This window comes from Calliopsis andreniformis, chromosome 3, assembly GCF_051401765.1.
Source record: "Calliopsis andreniformis isolate RMS-2024a chromosome 3, iyCalAndr_principal, whole genome shotgun sequence".
Lineage (NCBI taxonomy): Eukaryota > Metazoa > Arthropoda > Insecta > Hymenoptera > Andrenidae > Calliopsis > Calliopsis andreniformis.
Genome location: NC_135064.1, coordinates 5618562 through 5638034, shown reverse-complemented (window position 1 = coordinate 5638034; position 19473 = coordinate 5618562). Strand labels below are relative to the sequence as shown.

The following is a 19473-nucleotide window of genomic DNA, read 5'->3' as shown; positions in this document are numbered from 1 at the left end:
CACGAGTAATAAAAATTTAATAAAAGAAAGTGAATTATAAAACCCGTAACTTGAAGCAGCAGGATGTACTAAATATGTATGTATATATTATTCTACTTTACATAATTTTGTTTCGTCAGTTGATTATTTTAGTTCTATAATATTGTTCACTCTTGACGTGCATAAAAATTGAAAGTATTTGTCTTTTGCTTCGTTTATTTGTGCGAATAAACAAACTTTGCACGACTACAAGCTAACTAAGAGATTGGGAGTCACTTAAGTAAAATCATAAGACTATTTATGCTAGTAGATTGGAGCGGATATTTGCGTGCATAAAATATGCGAGAAGCTTATGAAACATGGAAACATGCATGAAAAATATGAATAATAATTTATGTACAGCGTTCAACATAAATTTATCACATGCAACATTATCTAAGCTGGGACAAGAGAGTATTTCAAGTTTTTGTTTTAATTAACAGTTTATTTATGGCGAAGCAACACAGTCTGCATAAAAGTAAATACATTTTCTCATATTTGTAAAATTTATATTTATGTATATTATATTCTTTTCACTAATTGTCCATGGTGTTTAAAATATAGTTTAACTGAATAACAGATTTGGACATCATGATTGCAATAGCAACACACCTTGTACATTTATGCATCTCGATTTGCAGAATAACCTTCAGGTACAGACTGAAACAGCTAATAAAAAGAACCTTAATTATTCAAACACTTATAGACGACAGAGGACATCGCTACGTTTTTCCCAAAACACTTTGTATCATTAAATAATAAATCCAGTGACGGAACTAATCAATCTTTCCCAACGTGCAACTAGATTTCTTCCTGCCATCAACACCTGAAGTTTGCGCACAGACACCTGGTTGTCAACAAGCAACAATTTCTCAAACAGGATCAAGCCCTCAATGGCTTCGTCCTTCGTTTCGAGCAACCTCCGTCCAGTCCTCGTCTTATTGCCGAATATCCTTTGATTAACGTATTCGACCGTCGGTGCAGTTACAGCTTCCACTCGAAACTTCCGGCCGAAGTTTCCGGAAGCGTGGCGGCGAGTTTCTACGTAAAGCTACTTAATTGTGGCTGACTGTAAATCGTCGCTGGTTGCTCGTACCGTAGCCGATATTTCGCAGATAGTCGTTAAGCCCTCAACCACGGGAAATGTATTTCCTAGCGAGCATTGTTGCGTTTCGCCCATAAATTACTCGATTTTACCCCGGTAGTCGTTCCCGTTAACTCGTTCTTAAGTTGGACAAGTCGATTGAAACCGTTCCGTGACGTGAACGGCTCCTCTGAATTAGTTTCCACGGGTTGCTTGATTAATTGATGGAGGAAATTTTGAATATCTCCAACTTTTTGTGCGGCTAACGAGAAAATTAATATTGGGACTAATGTGGTGGAATTCCACTTATTGAAGCGAAACTTTACCCAAACCACGAGTTATTGAACCTCGGTTGCTTTACTATTATTTAAATTATCGAACATCAATTTGGCGTTTCTTGGTATCCTTCCTTGAAGCTTTAGAAAATTTCACGATTCACCTTTCATGATCTACAATATACACTATATGTCAGTAGTTTGGAATTATTTCTTGAATTAAAGAAAATAAAGTTGATCTTGTTAATTTTATGAATTTTTTGCATTATGTTTCTCCTTTGTCTGCTTTTACTTTCTCGGCTGTTATTATTATAACATATTATAATTGTTATTATTATAACATATAGTGTAATGACAAAGGGAAAGTATTGCTTAATAACAGTTCAAATTTTGACACCTCCAGGTTTTTTCTCGATGTTTTGAGGGTTTCTGAGTTCAAAAAACCCAAACACCAAACTACAAAGTGTAACAAGTATACGTTGAAATATTCTAAACGGTGGTAAGGGAGCTCAAATAAAATACAAAATGTTCTATGACATAGTGTCTAATCTGCCATTAGTTTGTAATGATAATGCCACAAAATTAACATAGCTATATGCTAAACTAACAATTTGAGCTCCTTTACCACCTCTTAAAATATTTCAATATTCGCTTGAAACACCCTGTATATTTATGTATCTTTTTTAAATTTTTTCAAACTTCAATATTGATTTTTTTCTATCAAAAAAGTCTTTTCGCGGAGGTTGCCTCGGGGCCAAGCATTTCAGAAGTTATAAAAGCTGCTGGGCCGTGGTATCTTGGAACACGTTTACGAAAGCAACGTGTATGCGCAACTCATTGTATCATTGTGCGCGATTCGATATCGTGTGGAGAAATTTCCCGAGAACCCTTCTCGCTTTCCACCCACTACTAAATAACCCTACGAAATCACGTTGGAATCGGGCGTGAAGGCTTTTCACCAAAGCCCACCACATCCTCTTACGCTGCAGCTGCTGCAACGATAGAATCTTGGCCTCTCCTCGTGAATACATACATACCTATGTATGTATACGTCCATGTATAATTTCACGTCTATGCAGTTTGAAAGTCCATCGTCAGATTCCTGTGTTTCTCAGAGTTGTGTTCTTCCTTCCACCTATTGCAACTTACATAACAGTAGTGGCCATTGAAATTGCACCGCCTTAGAAATATCAGTGCTTTTGATTTAACTATCATATGAGAACTAAGGGTCTGTATTATTTACTATTAATCCAATTCCTTGTTTTTACTTGAAATTTTGATTTGTAATTAATTTATAAATAGCATTTTTAACGAATGTTGCAATTTTATTGGCTACTATACACGCACTTCTAGCCAAAAATGTGGAATAGTTTCCTAAATTAAAGAAAGATTATTTTTATTAGATTAAAAAACGTAATTTTTAAGGTATGATCCTGAAACAGTGCAGTAAAAATATCTTTACTTATTTATCGTAAAAATTGTAATAATTCAATTTCGAAGTTGTAGATTCTATGGAAAGAATGTTTGAAATTAAAATAATATTTATTAGAAATAGTGTGTAACTATTCTTCAGATGAATTATTCGAATGAGAGAACTTTCCTTTGATATTCCTATCTATGTTCTTCGTGAATATTATTGGTCTAGTAAATAATTATCTTCTAAGTCTGTAAATAGTTTCTTGTTCTTTTCCGAAGAACATACTTTTTTTGAGTTGTGTTACGTTTATGATGTATAAAATGTGTATGATATTTTGATTATTTGATATAACAAAATAACACAAAATGTTTACAGTAGCGTTTTGCGGTTCATACGATTGCGAGCAATATGCTGCATTTTTAATACAATACATTTTAATTGATTATATTTAATTACAGTGTTTAAACATTTTTAATTTAACAGCAATTTGTTTAATTATACGTACAACCATTGGAAAAAAGTTTTTGATCAAATGCAACAGTACGAAGTTATTAAAAAATATTGTAGTTCTTAAAATCTAAAATGCTATCGTATCAAATCCATCTAATAAATATATATATTTATTCGTTTCCATATTTTACATAAAACTTTTGGATTTTTTACATTGTTCTTTGGTACTTATGCTTATTTATTGCTCGTCTTTCGAATTTGTCACTATATATACATGCCTCCACCACCAATTTCCCTTTCAGCATTTCCTCTATTTTGAGTTCTAAATTGTCTTCATAAAATCCATCTAATATTCTCATATATTTTATATTCATACAATAGCATTTTACATTTCAAAAAATACAATGTTTTTAAATAACTTTGTATTATTATGTTTAGTCGAAAACTTTTTGCCTATTTGTATATGTTTCAGGTATCTTCTAATTATTACGCGTTGTTTGCATTTGTACTGATACGAGCCGCAGTTGTAATGTGCCACCTATGTAGAAACTGGTATTCAATACGTGAAGCAGTTAAGTTTTGAATTATATTTTTTGGAAATTCATTATTAATGATACTCAACAATTTTACAGGAGCAAATAGAACGAGAGTATTAGCAAAGTATGTATGCCTATTACAATAAAAGAAATTGTATTACGTTGGAATACGAGTTCGGTTTTCTTCCCTCCATTATATTAGAACAGCTATAGGAACTAAACTCCAATACAGAACAGTATTCGAACGTCCATTTCATTTCCTCTGTATTGACTTTCCTTTTGTTTGAATACAGATGCCTGACTTCCTTCAGATTTGCATTCCTCTCTATTAAAATTTCTATAGAAGTCCCTTTTCCCTCTCTTCATCCTTTCGTCCTGCAGCTGTGTACGCATCAACTTGTTCATGAATCGAGCAGTTTTCAAGCAACTAGGAATGTATTCGTGATGTCATTTAAAGGAAGTGACATTAATGCATCCACAGGACGACAAGCAAACTTTTTCGATTATTCCTCCAACCGATTTTAACATGCGCAGCGAGTGTCTTATTTTTCATGAGCATGGAAAATTACAACTCGGCTGTTCCGATGGGACAGTTTAGGGAAGTGATTTGCTGTATGCAGAAAGTGGAATCCTCATTACGCTGGTACATATGCATTAGATTGGCGCATATGAAATATCGTTTTTTTCGAAATTTGAAATGAAATAGGTGGATCAACATGACACATTAAATTGAATACAAATTTAATTTATAATTTAACATCACGAACAATCAGAATACTTGAATTTGAAAAAGTGTCACAAAAGTGACTAAAAATATAAACTTAATATTTACAGAAGTTCATGTAAGTGTTAACGCAGTTAATAAAATTGTTACTTTCTAAAATTCAATCCAAACGATTTTTTATTGGAAGATGAACCCAGCGCACGATTAAGAAATGCCATCTGTAATAATCTTCTAAGAGATATTACAAAAAGTAATACATATAAAATGGTAAGAAAGATTGCTTAGTTTACATAGTAAAGTAGGAGAAATAGATAAATGGGTTTCGCATGAATTCAGTCTAGCGGTATACGTACACAACTTACCTACTTAGGCAAATGGAGACAGTAACATCGAAAACGGCTATACATACATATAAAAGTTTCATAAATTAAAATATAAAATTCTGTAACACTTTTCCTATTAATATGACCTTGCATCTATTGATCATTACTTTTCTCAACACAACCAATTTTTTACTAAATAAATTGTATTGAAACGAAGAATTTGTAAAAGTAACATTTAAATTTTTTTTATAAAATAGTTAATCATTGGGAAGAGTTGATACATCGTGTAAGTATGTGATATTTTGAAAAAATTGCATATATTTGCGTTTAAAAATATGACATTTCATATGAACGAAACTAATTTTTATTAACTTTGAAAATATAGTTACTTTCAAAATAGACTATTTTATAAATAATGCAAATATTATTTAAATTTAGAATAGAATGAAATAAAATAATTAATATAACTCTATTTAACTTTTCTATTAATATTCTAAGTAGTCCCTTATTTACATACCTATCTATTAAATTTGCAATTTTCTGCCCATAAAAATGTACATCTATTGCTATATAATTTGTGGGATTACGTATGTATATTACTTATGGGACGATCTGATTTATCGCTCTCAATTAACCCGTGAATTTATCGCCTCATCTAATGTAAATGTGAAACAAGATTATCTTTCTCATTGCGCTACAATTTGTGTACTACGCATAGGGTGTTCAACAAATCTAAGAAAATTTAAAGGATAACTTTTTAACGTAGAAACAAAACACAAATTAAGTAACAAAAATGCAAACTTGTAATGAGAAATTATTCTACGGTATTTTACCAAGATTAAATCACATATGGACTCTATAGTAAGTATAGAGTTCTATACTGTCCAACAATGGAGAAAGACAATAATTATAGAAAAATGTGAAATTGAGTTTTTTACATTTTTAGATAACTTTGAACATTTTATGTCTTGTTATAATGCAAAAGTAGCAACAAAATATTTTTACTAAATACTGTTTTCCTCGATAGTTGAGCAGTAGAGCTAGGGGGAGATCCCTAGCGCTGGATGGATCCTAATTAGCTATATCTTTAAAAAATGATTTAAAAAGTAAAAAGATTCTGTGCTATCATTTTTACAGTTTGGCTGCTTTGTCGCGTTTCATTTTTTTAATGATATAGCTAATGTTTAGTATTAAATGGCATCCAGTATTAGCCATATTTTAGAGGGACTTCCCCTAGATATCGCAACAAATTTTGAAAAATTTTGTTATAATTATTGCATTGTATTCTTTCTTGGACACTTGTCTTTGCTGTAAGAAAATCTTAACAAAATATGTGTGTTGTTAAATCGATAAATGTTAGTCCCAAGTCGCAACTCTACTCAGAGTACGCAATCAACTTAAGTCCCAGTCGAGTCGTGTCGGCTACCCGGTACGTTTCATGGATCTTTCTTCAAAAATTGGATAGTAGAGTAGGAAAGATCGAGTAAAGAAAAATTTACATTACTAGTCTCTGTCTGATGTCAGTTCCAAGAATTGCTAAACCATACGTTTTTTATTTGGCAAATATAAGTTTATATCGAGAAAACACTGTCACTGTCGTTACGAAGAATTTATTATACTTAGTACTATTTTTAAATCAAGTATTATCCATCTTACTATCTACTGTTGCTGCAATTATCATCAAGCCTTTTTTACACAAAACTAATGAAACAGTGACACGAAGGGAAAACAGTGCCAGAGATTGATTCTTATGAGAACTGAATCGTTTGACCATCGAAAAGGGCGTCATATCGTCAACGTCGTTTATTCCGCCGTTTGGTCCGAAGGGTGAGAAATCGAGTTAATTAACAAGGTGTTAAATTATTCAGGGCAGGCCTAATAAGCCGTGTCGAAACTGTTTACTAGTGGTACACGATCGAAACGAGTTTGCGTTGCGCGCGAGCGTCGCTGAGCTTTTATGGCGTGAGGTGTTGCTGTTGGGAGAGGAAGGTTGAACCGCCTAAATGGTGTGGAACCAAACGATTCGCGAAGTGACGCAAGTGTACCGAAGCGGTTGGATGAGTAAAGTCAGTGGGGTTGAAGAAATAATTTGTAGTGTTGTGCGTCGGAAGATCGTCTCTGGCTAAACTAACGTTTAAAGCAAGCTAGCATTTTCACTGTCCCTATCGTTATCCTGCAATACTACATTTTTACTTTCCCTTTCGTCATGGAACACCTGACAACTGCAAGTCGTGATCTTTCTTCTCGACAACAGTGTTCAGACGCAGTGGAAAATTGGAGATGGTAAATGGGTGCACTATGAGGACGCCTGACCCTACGTTTTTCTAATTCACTTATCCCTGTTACCTCCGGGTTTTTAATGAACAGACTGAGTACTTAGTTATTCCGAAACCTTGTCAGCCAGACAGCCTTTTTAAGGTGTTTACTTGTGCCTGTGGCTCGAAAAGTTTAAACACTTGTACACCGCGTGCAGAAATTTTCTGACTTTATCTATAATTTTAGTCTTTGGATAACTATAAATATTAAACGCACAACGATGATCACTGAAACGTTTTTTGACGATATCTAAAAAAGAATAATAATTTTAGAATAAGAATTACCTACATGAAATAGATAACCATTTGCATAGAGATTTTATTTAAAATCTAAGTCGACTTTTGTAGTGTTTTACGTTTCTCTTATGATCATGTAATATTTTGGCTACTGCTTAGCTTCTTTTTCTCTTTAAGTAAACTCTTTTTGTTAGTTATAAATACATACATTATAAGAAACAAGAATATTTCGTAATTTGATGTTATACTCATTATTTTTATTGCTATTTTTAATGCTATTAATGCTACAAAAAATTTATGAATGTTGACGCTTAATTGTTATAAATGTTACAAAAAAAAGATTGAAAATTGTGAAGAATGGTGACTGTTGACCATCATAGTAGTCAATATGCTCTAACGGTAGATAAAAAAGATAATAAATACATGATATTTACGTTATTATAGAGCAGCGTTTTTATCGTAAATGATATACGTATACGGAAGAGATAACAGTTTTATAGTTTTTTTAAGACCAGTGCAATAAATTGTGTCATTTTTTTGTATATTATTATATTTCACGAAAATCGAGATGATTGAAGATTAATCTGTTACATGAAATGTCAAATCTATTTTTCTAAAACATTCTTTTATGTGATATGACAGCGACTATAAGCATAAAAAGTTTTACGCTTTCTGAGAAAATAGAATTCACAAATTATTTAAACTTTCTGGACAACCCAATAATACTTCAAAGACTTATAAGCCAAGAAAGAAAGAAAAAGTAACATTTCTAATATTTATTTTAACAGAATCGTTCGTAATATTCTATTTACTATTTATTATTATTATTAAATGTTAGAAATAAGAATACATTTTTGAATACCCTTACATATAGTCTTTGTAATTTTTGCAAATGTTGAACAAGCTATGCTTACGATAACTTAATTTTTAAATCATACATATAATACCTCTCAGCAATGTAGTGTAATAGATGTTTCCAATATGATCCTATAAAACTATATTTTAGGATGACAACTCTGAAAATCTTGAGGGTATTTCACGGGTCCATTTATTGCTAATAGAAGTGACATTAAAAAGACACGTAACCTTATCAATAACATATAGATACCTTCAAGAAATAGTACATACAACACGATGAGATCAAAGTTATTTCTGTTATACTTGATTTCGTATAGTTTTTAAAGGTAGTTTATCGTATTTTTTTTACGAATTACTTTTTGAGGTTGATACACTGCATACAAATATTTGACCTACAACTTAAATAAGTTGTAATCAAATTACAACTAATATTAACAACTATTACAAAGTAACAACTGATATTATAATCTATAAATTTTCTGCCAGAAGAATATTTTCAGGATAATCGTTAAAAAACATATTCTATTTGTTGCTTCCAATTCGAGATACAATATGCACAGAAATGCAATGCGTTTAATAAAATCACAATAAATATAAAAACTGAAACGGATATTAATAAAAAAAGGGGTTTATAAAATTTTTACCATATTTTTAAACAAATTTCCGTTTTTGTAGCATTCACTTTTTGCATAATGAAAGAAATTTTCACGCGTGAAATTTGCCTGTTATGTACGAGTATTCACTAGCGTTGATGAATATTCAAAACACTATTGATAATTCTTCACAATTTTATCGTGAAATGTATATGCATCCAAACATTTTATTATTTACACGAAACAGCCGTAAAATGAGAGACAGGATAAAAAAGGGGAAAAAGTCAAGATCCCCGTGAAACGGCTGATAATTGAAATGATATTCGTGAATTTGATGCGTCGCATTTCCAGCTGATTCGATTAATGTACAATTATACTCATGCCTGGTTAATATCGATTCGTCACGAATCCTCTCGCTCGACTGCTCTTTATGTTTCAGTCCGTCATAACCGAATTTTAATTAATTCCGGAATTATTAATCTACCAAGCCAGCAGGCAACTTTGATCCGCTCATTTTACAGGAATAATTGAAAAAGTTTGCGAGAACTGTGCTTTTAAGCGTAGACAATTCTCGACGATGATCCCTTTGTATGTACTTTGGGAACCAGCCTTAATCATATTCATATCCTATCGTTTGAATTAAGATTTGTCATATGTTTTGCTTTGAACCTTTAAAATATTCGGTATTGGCATAGACTTCAATTAATGAATTTTAGATTAAATTCAAAACTAAAGTCTTCTTGTTATGTCCTGGGTAGGGAAAATTTAAGAAGACGTACGAGATGTCAAAGTAAGACGAAAATTAAGAAGGACGGTTGAGGCTTCGTTTATTATTAGTTTGTACCTTAGAGCCAAATTGACTCAAGTCGTTTTATATTATTTTTCAGGAGAACAGAAAAACAAATGCGATCATACATTTGTCAACTTTGTACTTACAATTAGGGTAATTATGGAAGAGATGCTACACGTTTTGAAAAATTGACACTGTGTCTGAGCTTCATAATTGAAAATTTTTCTAAAGATAGGTATAGTTAATAGAACATTTTGAACTGTTACTTTCATTAAAATAAATTAAAGTTTCAATGCGTATCAATTTTAAACAACTAACATTACAAATTGTTTTTATTTCGGGAGACTCGCTTCCGGGAGTAATTCTGTATTTCGAAAAATTTCTAATTTCCAATTTGAACTAGACAACTTGAACATTGTCTTCAAAAAATTAGTAGAATCAGAGTAATTATAATTTCTTTTACTATTTTTCTATTTAAAATATTTATTTATGTAAAATAATATCTTCATGCTCTTCATCAAAATTTTCGCTGATTGTTTACGTGTTATGAAGTTAAGTAAGTGGGGGGTTAATTTCATGCAGGTATTTGAAGGTAAGGTAGATAGTTTCATAAACTTTTTGTATTTTAAACATTAACCCTTGGACAACTGACTGTTTTACATTTAAGTGCAAAGCCAGCAGACTCAGAATCACTTTTAACTCAGCATTTATCGTCGTAAGGGTTAAAGACATGATTTTAGTCGACATAACTTCCATTGAAACTGTTGCATCTATCTCGACGAAAAATGTAACAGCTATTTACGTATGGGATAACCTATCTCGGCAAAGGAACATTTCACAGAATACCCCTAACATGTTACAAAGTTAAAGTATGAAAAACTAAGAATTTTGAATTGTTATGATAGTAGGAATAAACATTAAGTATAATTATGAAAGCAACTTGTGATAGACTTACTTCGAGAACTGCAAAGTCTTTGAAAGAAACAAAGAAAACTCCCTCTTGTTCAACTAACGTAACCAGACAGATAGCACTAAACATATGCAAGTGATGGCGCAGTAATTTTTTACTGCCATCCCTTAGATACCTACAGTATTTATCTTATTTGCGGCATCTCTCCCATAATTACCCTGTCCTATAGGAGGTATGCAATGTAGAATAATGTGTTCCACTGTTGGTGCAACTTTGCGCAATTTGTCTTCTACCGTACTTTTTAAAATAGCAACTTGGTCGCATCTTACTAAGATGTATGATACATTCTTCTTTAAATAAGATGTTTCTAATTAATAACAATCATGGATTAATTGAGGATTTATATTCTTCATTGTAATTGTTTTTGATTTTCTATTTTAAGCAAGCAAATGTATATGTACATACGTATAATAATGTCGAAAAGTAGACTTAATCTGTGGCAAGGAATTGATGAATTGGCTATTCTTTTATCAGTAAGAATCTAACTACTCTATCCAGCCTTTAATTTCTTTCAGTGCCTACATAGGAAGGTATCCACACTACAATGATTGTACTATCCCTTTGAATTAATTTGACACAGACTTCCAGAAATTGTTCTATAATAGTGTATTTCTATACATTTTCTAATAATGCAACTTAGGGGAAAGAAATATGTAGACGAAAATTTGCAATTTTTTCTCAGGACACTTTGTGCAAGATCAATATGGCAGTTTGTTGACAATTTCGGTTGTGTTTGAATAAATAAGTACAAGCGAATCTGTAAAACACTCAGAGATTAAATTGACTGCACTGATCGAACCAGTATGTTTAAGCATACACATACCAGCACTTTCTTTCTTCAAAACTATAGTATAACAATCTGTACTGACCCCATTCACAAGTTCTTATTTACAGTCTCTTCTAAGCCATCGTTTTGGTCACTTCGAACGTTCAAAGAACAGCATCTCATTCCTAGCAAAGAGAAGAAAATGAAAAGGAAGTCAAAACCGAAAGGAAAGAAGTTTGAATCTTTCAGAGCTGGAGCGGAGAGTTTGACTTGCAGAGTGCCAATATTAAACTTTGTCGTCGCGGAGGGTTGAAGGGCGAAGCTGGCCAAAGGTTCGCTGGAGGGGAGGCGTTTTCTTCGCGCATCGGTCCCGATTAGATTAGAATTTGTTAGGGGTGTCGCTCGGTAACTTCGTCAGAGGAACGCTGTCAGTTTTGTTTCATCGCTCCCGGGCACAAGAGCTTTTTGGGAAAGTTTCCCGCACGAAATTCCGCTCCGAGACACGGGGAAAACTTTCCGGCTGAATACCGACTTATGAGGGACGACGTGGGCCACGGGGTTGAGGGTGAATTAGCCCTGGCATAGCCGGTAATACGCGTCTGAGGGTTCGTTCACCTTTTTCGCTCGTAGATCTTCCCTCCCTAGACTTGTTTTTCCTTTTTATTTTAGGACACAGCGAGAAGTCGTAACTGGCGATGGAACTTGGATTCACTGGCTTGCAAATTTTTTACTTAACTTACACAGTAAGAATTTAAAGTGTTCTCTTTCAGTTTTCATTTGCTTTTTTGAGATATAATGTAGCAGTGTCTATACAGCTGGCTAAATTTTGTAATCAGTTTCTAAATTAAGAACTCTGAAGGTTAATTAGACGCATGAATTCTATGATAATAGCCCCTTGTATTAATTTCTTGTATTTTTTTTATATGAAGAATATTATAATTATTCTTCGAGATAATTGCACTTTGCTACTAACAATAAGTTGTATATAAAATGATCGATTTCTAACTTTAGAGCTTAAAATTTACGTTAAAGAATGCCATAATAGGGTGTTCCAGTAAAAACTAGCATCTTGATTATTTTACAAACGATAAGAATAACAGAAAAATGTTTCGAACAAAAAATATTTAGTACCTACTTAGAGAGTCATCATATAGTTACATCGATTTTTTTTGTAGGTGTAGTAGTTTAAGAAACATGAAAGTCATTTCTGTTTGTTTTTTTTTCTTTTTCTTTTTAATGACATCCTATGTTTTTCTGTTTATCATCTGATAGCAGCTCTCAAGAGACAAATACAAATACCTACAATACAAAATCAGACAAGGTAATGCAGAATAGTATTATAGACATTTGTTTGTGTTTTGATAGCTACTATCGGATAATAAACAGAAAAACCTGGTATATTACTAAAAAAAAACGGAAATGACCTTCATACCACTTAAGCAACTTTACCTACAAAAACATTGATATGGACATATGATGGCCCCTTTAGTACCAAATAATCTTTATTCGAAAAATTTTTCTGTTACTCTTATAGTTTTTAAGATAATTAAAGTGCCAGTTTTTACTGGAACACATTGTATACGTTTTATTAACTATTTTATTATAATAGGAAATTGTAATTTGAAACAAACTATTGATGTGCAGCATAACAGCACGTACGTGTTACTTTGTGTAATCGAGTTCAAACTTATCGTTAGTCGTAATGCAGTAAAAACTTCTCGTGATAGGTATTAATGTGACAATTTGACCCAATCGTAAAAATAACTGAATAAATGTTTCGGGTAGAAGCCAATGTAAAAGAGTATTCGACAAGTTTATTGCATTTCGTTTATTCGGTTGCTTTCAAACAGGCATTAGCATATTAATATCACGATGGAAAATGTATATTGAAGTAAATGGAGAAATGGACTATTTCGATCGGTAAAGTACTCACTAAGTGTACTAAATAAAACATCAAAGTAAAAATTTAAAAATGGCCACTTCATTTGCACGAACTTAATATTGTAGGGAACTGTAGGTGGAACTATAGCGCATAAAGAACATAGTTGCAAGTATAGAACCATTTAATTGAAGCTGCGAGTAAATGATCTAACAATGAGTCGTTATAACGAGATAACAGATGTCATTCGGCCGTTGCAATGAAAATATCATGCGTAATTTTCGTTTGTAATCACAGTCGTATGATTTTCGTACAGTAGAGTGTAGCTTGTCTGATCGTCGATTAACAGAAACAATGTTTAAGTGATTATCGAGTAGTGATCATAGAGTAGGTTATCTGTAGATAATCATAACGTCACAAGTTGTATGCTGGCACCGGTAACATTTTGAGTATAGTGTTTTCCAATATAATGTTCCTACGCTATAAGCTCACAGCCCATCTACGAATCAATAGCAATTAAGTTAACAATAAATATGTAATCTTTAGAAGAATAATAACGTTAAATTTTGTTAGTTGAAGTAGAAGAAATGATTAAATACTGTTGTATACGTACAATGAATTGTTTATGATTATTGGTTGAATACACCCAATTAACATTACTATAATTTAAAATATTGCAAATTTGGCATTTAATCTAAAAGTTATTCTGAAATATAAAAATATTTAAGGAGAAATGATTAAAAACTTTTCCAAACAGACGAATGTCATAATTAAATTTTTTTGATGCAGTGACACAAAATGCATTGTAATTAATGTCAATTCGGTCAGATGATTTCAAGACTGTGTTCGAATTTTCGACACAATTTTCCTCTTTTCGGGGGCGTATCACGCCACCCGAGGGAATCAATTTCCCCTCACGTCCTCAGGCGAGCAGACGTCAAAGGGGAATTTCGATGAGTCGTATTGACAGTTTTACGATCCCCCGCTAAAACTTCCTACATTTTATCCGTCTCTCTTGCAGAATAGGAAAAGGTTCTCTCTGTCACCATACCTGTCCAAGATCTTCCACAAGATAGTGTATTAGGTCTATCCTATACACTCTCCTTTACAGCAGATATTAACAACAGGTCAAATTGCTAACTATTCACTTTTGCGAATGACATTGCAATTTTTTTAACAAATGAAACAAATATTTAAAAATATACATATCAGCACAGGCAATTGATTAAAGGATAAGAAAATGTAGTCAAGATTCATAGAATGGCGGAATTTATGATATAGACTAGAAATTTTAGCTATTTTTAAGCGAAATTTTTAAGAAATTCGTGTTCACACAATTAATACTGTTAGTAAGAATATGCTCCAGGACACGGAATCCTTGAAATTTCTTTCGATGATTAATAGCGATAAGCGTCTCATAATCGCTCTGGACAACACACATGAGAACATTGGCGATTCTCGAAGTCTAACCCAGACTTCAAGATGACTCCTAGGTCATAGGACTAACTTTCCACTATATTTTATTTATATGTATAGGAACATGGATGGAACAACAACAATTTTAGAAACTAAATAGTTTCCTGTTTTTTTCACTTGAAGTAAACCCGATCGAGAAAATTATAGAATGAAGAATAGAGTTTTCATTACACATTCGTCATACAGAAAAAGATTAAAATGAATTTTCACACGCAATATGACTAACTTGAAAGAGTTCAGACTCTTGTAGATGATCGTTGATGAACATCAAATTGTAACTTTGTTGACCTTTGTGAAGGTCTAGTTTTAATATTTTAAGCAAATGAAATATAAAGCTTCTATAAAATGAATTCTTTAATCTCGAAATTGTGTTGGAGTGATTAAAGGCTGATTATGAATTGAACAATCTTTCTTCTTCTATTTAATGGATAAATAAGTAGACAATCGATATATAAAATTTTGTTAAATCTGTAATTGGACTTTAGACCTACAAAATTGTCAGTCGTGTATATGTATCTAGGCTGAGTTCTATTATATTTTTGAAAATAATTATGCAAATAGGAATTCGTTTTACTCACTGCGCCTGTTCTTCGTAGAGTCTACTCGGAGTGTTCCCTCGCTTTGGATCTGATCTTTGCCGTTTGTTACACGACAAGTGTAGAAACCCACATCGGACACGTCTAAATTGGTAATCTTCAGGCGACTTCCGATGATGTTTTTCGCGGCATGTTCGTGTGGCTGAAACAATCAACGCATTCCATATTGTTTTTGTTGCTGCTGAGATTTACCAAAAAGACCAACCAGTGAAAGTTTTGGTTGATTGAACCAAGTTTGGTTTCATTAAATCAATGGTTTAAGGAACCCTCGTTTTTACAATGTGCTCGTTTGTTTTACAGTTTGCTATTTTGAAGACTTGGTGTCTAGTTTACTTTCTGTCGAAGAAGCCTTTGCCATAAACATCGCTCGATGTAAAAGAAACTTCATTAAATTCTATTAAAATATCTATTATGTTTTTTTTTAAATACTCCTGTTATCATTCATGTTATATTTAATAATATTGAAATTAACGATATGACCTTTTTTGTAAGACGTGGCAGTGATATAACGAAAGTATCATAATTTCCTAATAAAGAGATAATGATCGTATTCTAGACCCAGGTGATGATTCTAATAAATATTATAGTAATTGTGAATGCAATAAAAATGATGTTGGGATGTTGCAGACATTCCATTTATTAAGTATATTTGTCAAAAATAAAAAATTATAAACATTTGAAATGTCAATACTCAATAAAAAAATACATATAAATAAAATACCTTTCCAGTGAGGGATGCAGTTTTAGAATATTGGAGATGGACAAAATACCACCCCTATCATGAGTAACTATAAAAACATAAAACTTGGCTACCACTATTAGATAGAATATCAGAGTCCCTTAGAAGTGCCAGTGATAGTAATGAAATAATGGCATTACCTGTGGGTGTATTTTCTTGATAGTGATCTTAGATCGTTTTTCGTCAAGGGGTGCTTCGTTTTTGTACCATTTGATCTTGGTGGGTGGTGGATCACCGACTACCTCGCATCGCATGTGAGCGGTTTCACCAGCGTCCTTCGAGATATTGGTCAAAGTACGAATAAACTTCAACGTGCCACTCTTGGTTGTAGACGCTGTCTCCGCGTCGGTTCTGTAAATATAAAAAACGATACAAAATCAGATTAAGGACTTTGAAATTAAATTCTAATAAAATAAGAAATGAATTACATTCTAACAAATTCCAATAAAGTTAGAATTTAATTAATTTCTGTATTCTATATTAAATACGCTAACGTCTTTAAACGTTTTTGCATCCTTTCGTTAGACTTAAGTCTTGTGCACTGTTGGGGTGTTTAGTTTTTACTTTTTATCTCTAATGCTTTGTTCAATAAACATTCAATTGACATAAAATCCGTTGATTTTTAATAGGTAGTAGTATTTAGGATATATGAATCCTATAAATATCAAACAGTTGAATAAGAATATTAGATAATAAAATTCTTTATTTTACAGTTGATACCATTCCTACAATTTTCTGTACTTTAATGATGTTCTAAATATCCCTAGTAATGAATAAATGCAAAAACATGTACGCTCTTTACTAGTAGTGAGTAAGCCACAGTTTTGATGTAAATTCAATTTTTAATGTTTGGTATGAAACATGTAAATCTATAACTTACAGTCTTACAACAATTAATAACCTGAAGAGTTATGAATTTTCTGTATTCATACTATTATATATATATATATATTTTTGTAATGAAATCGCCTATATTGTATATTATATTATTATGCAGACACCAGACCAATTGAAAAATACTACCCGAAAAGTTCAGATAGTAATACTATTTTAGGAACAATCATTTGAACTTGATTAAAATTATTGTTAATTGTTGTAAGATTAAATATAAGTCACACAAACAAATAAAAAAATTTGTAACTAAAAATTAATGTTATTTTAATACAATATAAATGGTGTAAATTCTTATTTTAGCGAAGAAGTTAGGGAAGAAATTTTCGTGTCAAAGCAACGATGATGAAAGTGCTTTGAACACCCGGTAGAGATACCTCATTGAAATGTATGAGCAACATGTTGTCGTGAGGAATTGACCAAAAAACGTTCAGGACGTGGGTTAAATTTTTTATCGACTACCAGTTTAAATGCTTCGTTTAACATGATTACAGGCGTAGAAGAACACGACGATGTATGAACATTCAACGATTATTATGCTTGTATCTGTTTAATACGTGCGCAAGCTGCTCCCCTCATAGAAATAATGCTTCTCTGCTGTTGGGAATTTGTTACGACACCTATTTACGGACACACATTACAAGCTGCAGGTTCATTCCAAAACATCTTTTTTCATATTTCGCAAGACATTTAATTTTTTTTCTCTTTCACAGAAAAGAGCTAGTTTTAGGTCAAGTACCATTTTTTTACCAATTTTTTCACAAGCTCTTTATTTTTTCGCATCCCTTAACAGTGAATAAATTTGGAAAAAACTGAAAATATCACAGGTTCATTGCCTGCAAGAAAGTATATTCTTTAATTGAAAGAAAAATTTATTTAAATTGATCAATTAGTTTGTAACATATTTGCCTCATCAGTTTGAAAAATGGCGTTGAGAGAAAAATGTGTTTAAAATTGATTGAATTTTGAAATTTTCTTTTAACTAGATATTTCTGAAACGTAGAAGAAGTAAAAAATCTAAACAAAATGGGGTTTTTAAAAGTTGTTGACCAGAACGTCCCTTTAACTCTTTTACCGCCAGCCAACAGCAGGCCAATCTGTCGGCCAGTAAAAAATGCCACAGGTCGATGTGCCAGCTTGTATTAAACCGACTGTGGTACTTTTTGCATATTGTACCACGTACTTGGAGGTGGCAGTAAAATGGTTAAAGTGGAAAGAAGACATATCGGAATAAACTTCTACATTTTTTATCAAAATGATTGATTCTAGGATCCATATTGTTCATATATTTCTATTCCTCTTAGTACTATCAGTTTTTGAACTTTCAGGTCTTTTTCTTTAATTGCATTCTGAATGTGGATACTTATTAAAACTTGAGAGTATAAGACTGAATAGTACATGAGTACAGAGACTCTTCACCATAGATATTTCAATATTTAAAAAATGATACTTAGTCTTTCTAATGCAACATTATTATGTATTAGACTGGTCATAGCTATGATCCAGAATGTATCATACACGTTTAAATGACAATGTGAAAAAAGGACATATGTACATGTAAATTAAATCTAATTATGGTATGTATAAATTTAGCTTCTGTTATGCAATTTCTATAATCATTATAGAAGCATACAATATACAGGGTTTTTCATAACAAGTGGGACCCACTTCGGGAGTTGATTGTATACCTGCAAACAATGGAACAGGCTTATAAACACATGTCCTGTCTGCCTTCATTTATGAGATATACTGAATTTTATAAACAGAACAAACTTTTTATTCGGCTTCTCTTTCTTGATGGTAAACTAACAGGTACAAACTACGTTGATTTTTGAGCACGCGTTTACACCAAATATTAGAGGAAGTTCCAGTCAATATTAGACTTTGTATATGGTTTATGCATGATGGAGCAATTTTTAAATCAACATTTTGCAAATAAATGGATTGGTTGCAGAGCTTCTATTCCATGGCCTGTTCGTACTCTAGATTTGAATCCATTAGATTTTCATTTGTGGGGGCATTTAAAATCTGTTGTATATGCAACATCGATTGGAAATGCTGAAATACTACGAAACAGAATAGAGTAAGGCTTCCAATAAATTCGAGAAATGTCAAGAATAGTAGAGAAAGTAAAAAGATCTATGACAAGACGAGTGTAGGCTTATTTTCAAATGCAAGGTGGCCATCTTGAGCATCTTCTGTAAAGATAATTAAAACAGAAAATTCATTATATCTCATAAACGAAGACAGATAGAACATATGTTTATATGCCCTTTTTCACTGTTTTTAAGCATACAATCAACTTTCGAAGTGAGTCCCACATGTTATGAAACACCTTGTATATTGTGAGTTTCAGTTATTTTTAATTATGATTAATATCCTCGCATATGAAATTATAATTAGCTCTACTATTGTAGTAACTGTTTAGTAAAACTCATTAAAATTCACCCAGCTTGTGATTAATCACAGAAAGGTGCACAATAGGCAGTTGAATAAGCTTAACTATTTAATAGTCAGGAATATCGCTAGTACCTGT

At 32.2% G+C, this 19473-nt stretch overlaps 1 protein-coding gene across 1 annotated transcript in view; it reads right to left on the bottom strand.

Annotated features, from left to right (window-relative positions):
* The window catches only part of Ror (tyrosine-protein kinase transmembrane receptor Ror), a 444527-nt gene that overhangs the window by 59663 nt on the left and 365391 nt on the right, over window positions 1-19473 (bottom strand). The window contains exons 3-4 of the mRNA XM_076393053.1: window positions 16187-16397; window positions 15290-15449 (exon numbers count right to left, since the gene is read on the bottom strand). Of these exons, the coding sequence (XP_076249168.1) occupies window positions 15290-15449; window positions 16187-16397 (371 nt within the window). The remainder of the gene's footprint in view (window positions 1-15289; window positions 15450-16186; window positions 16398-19473) is intronic.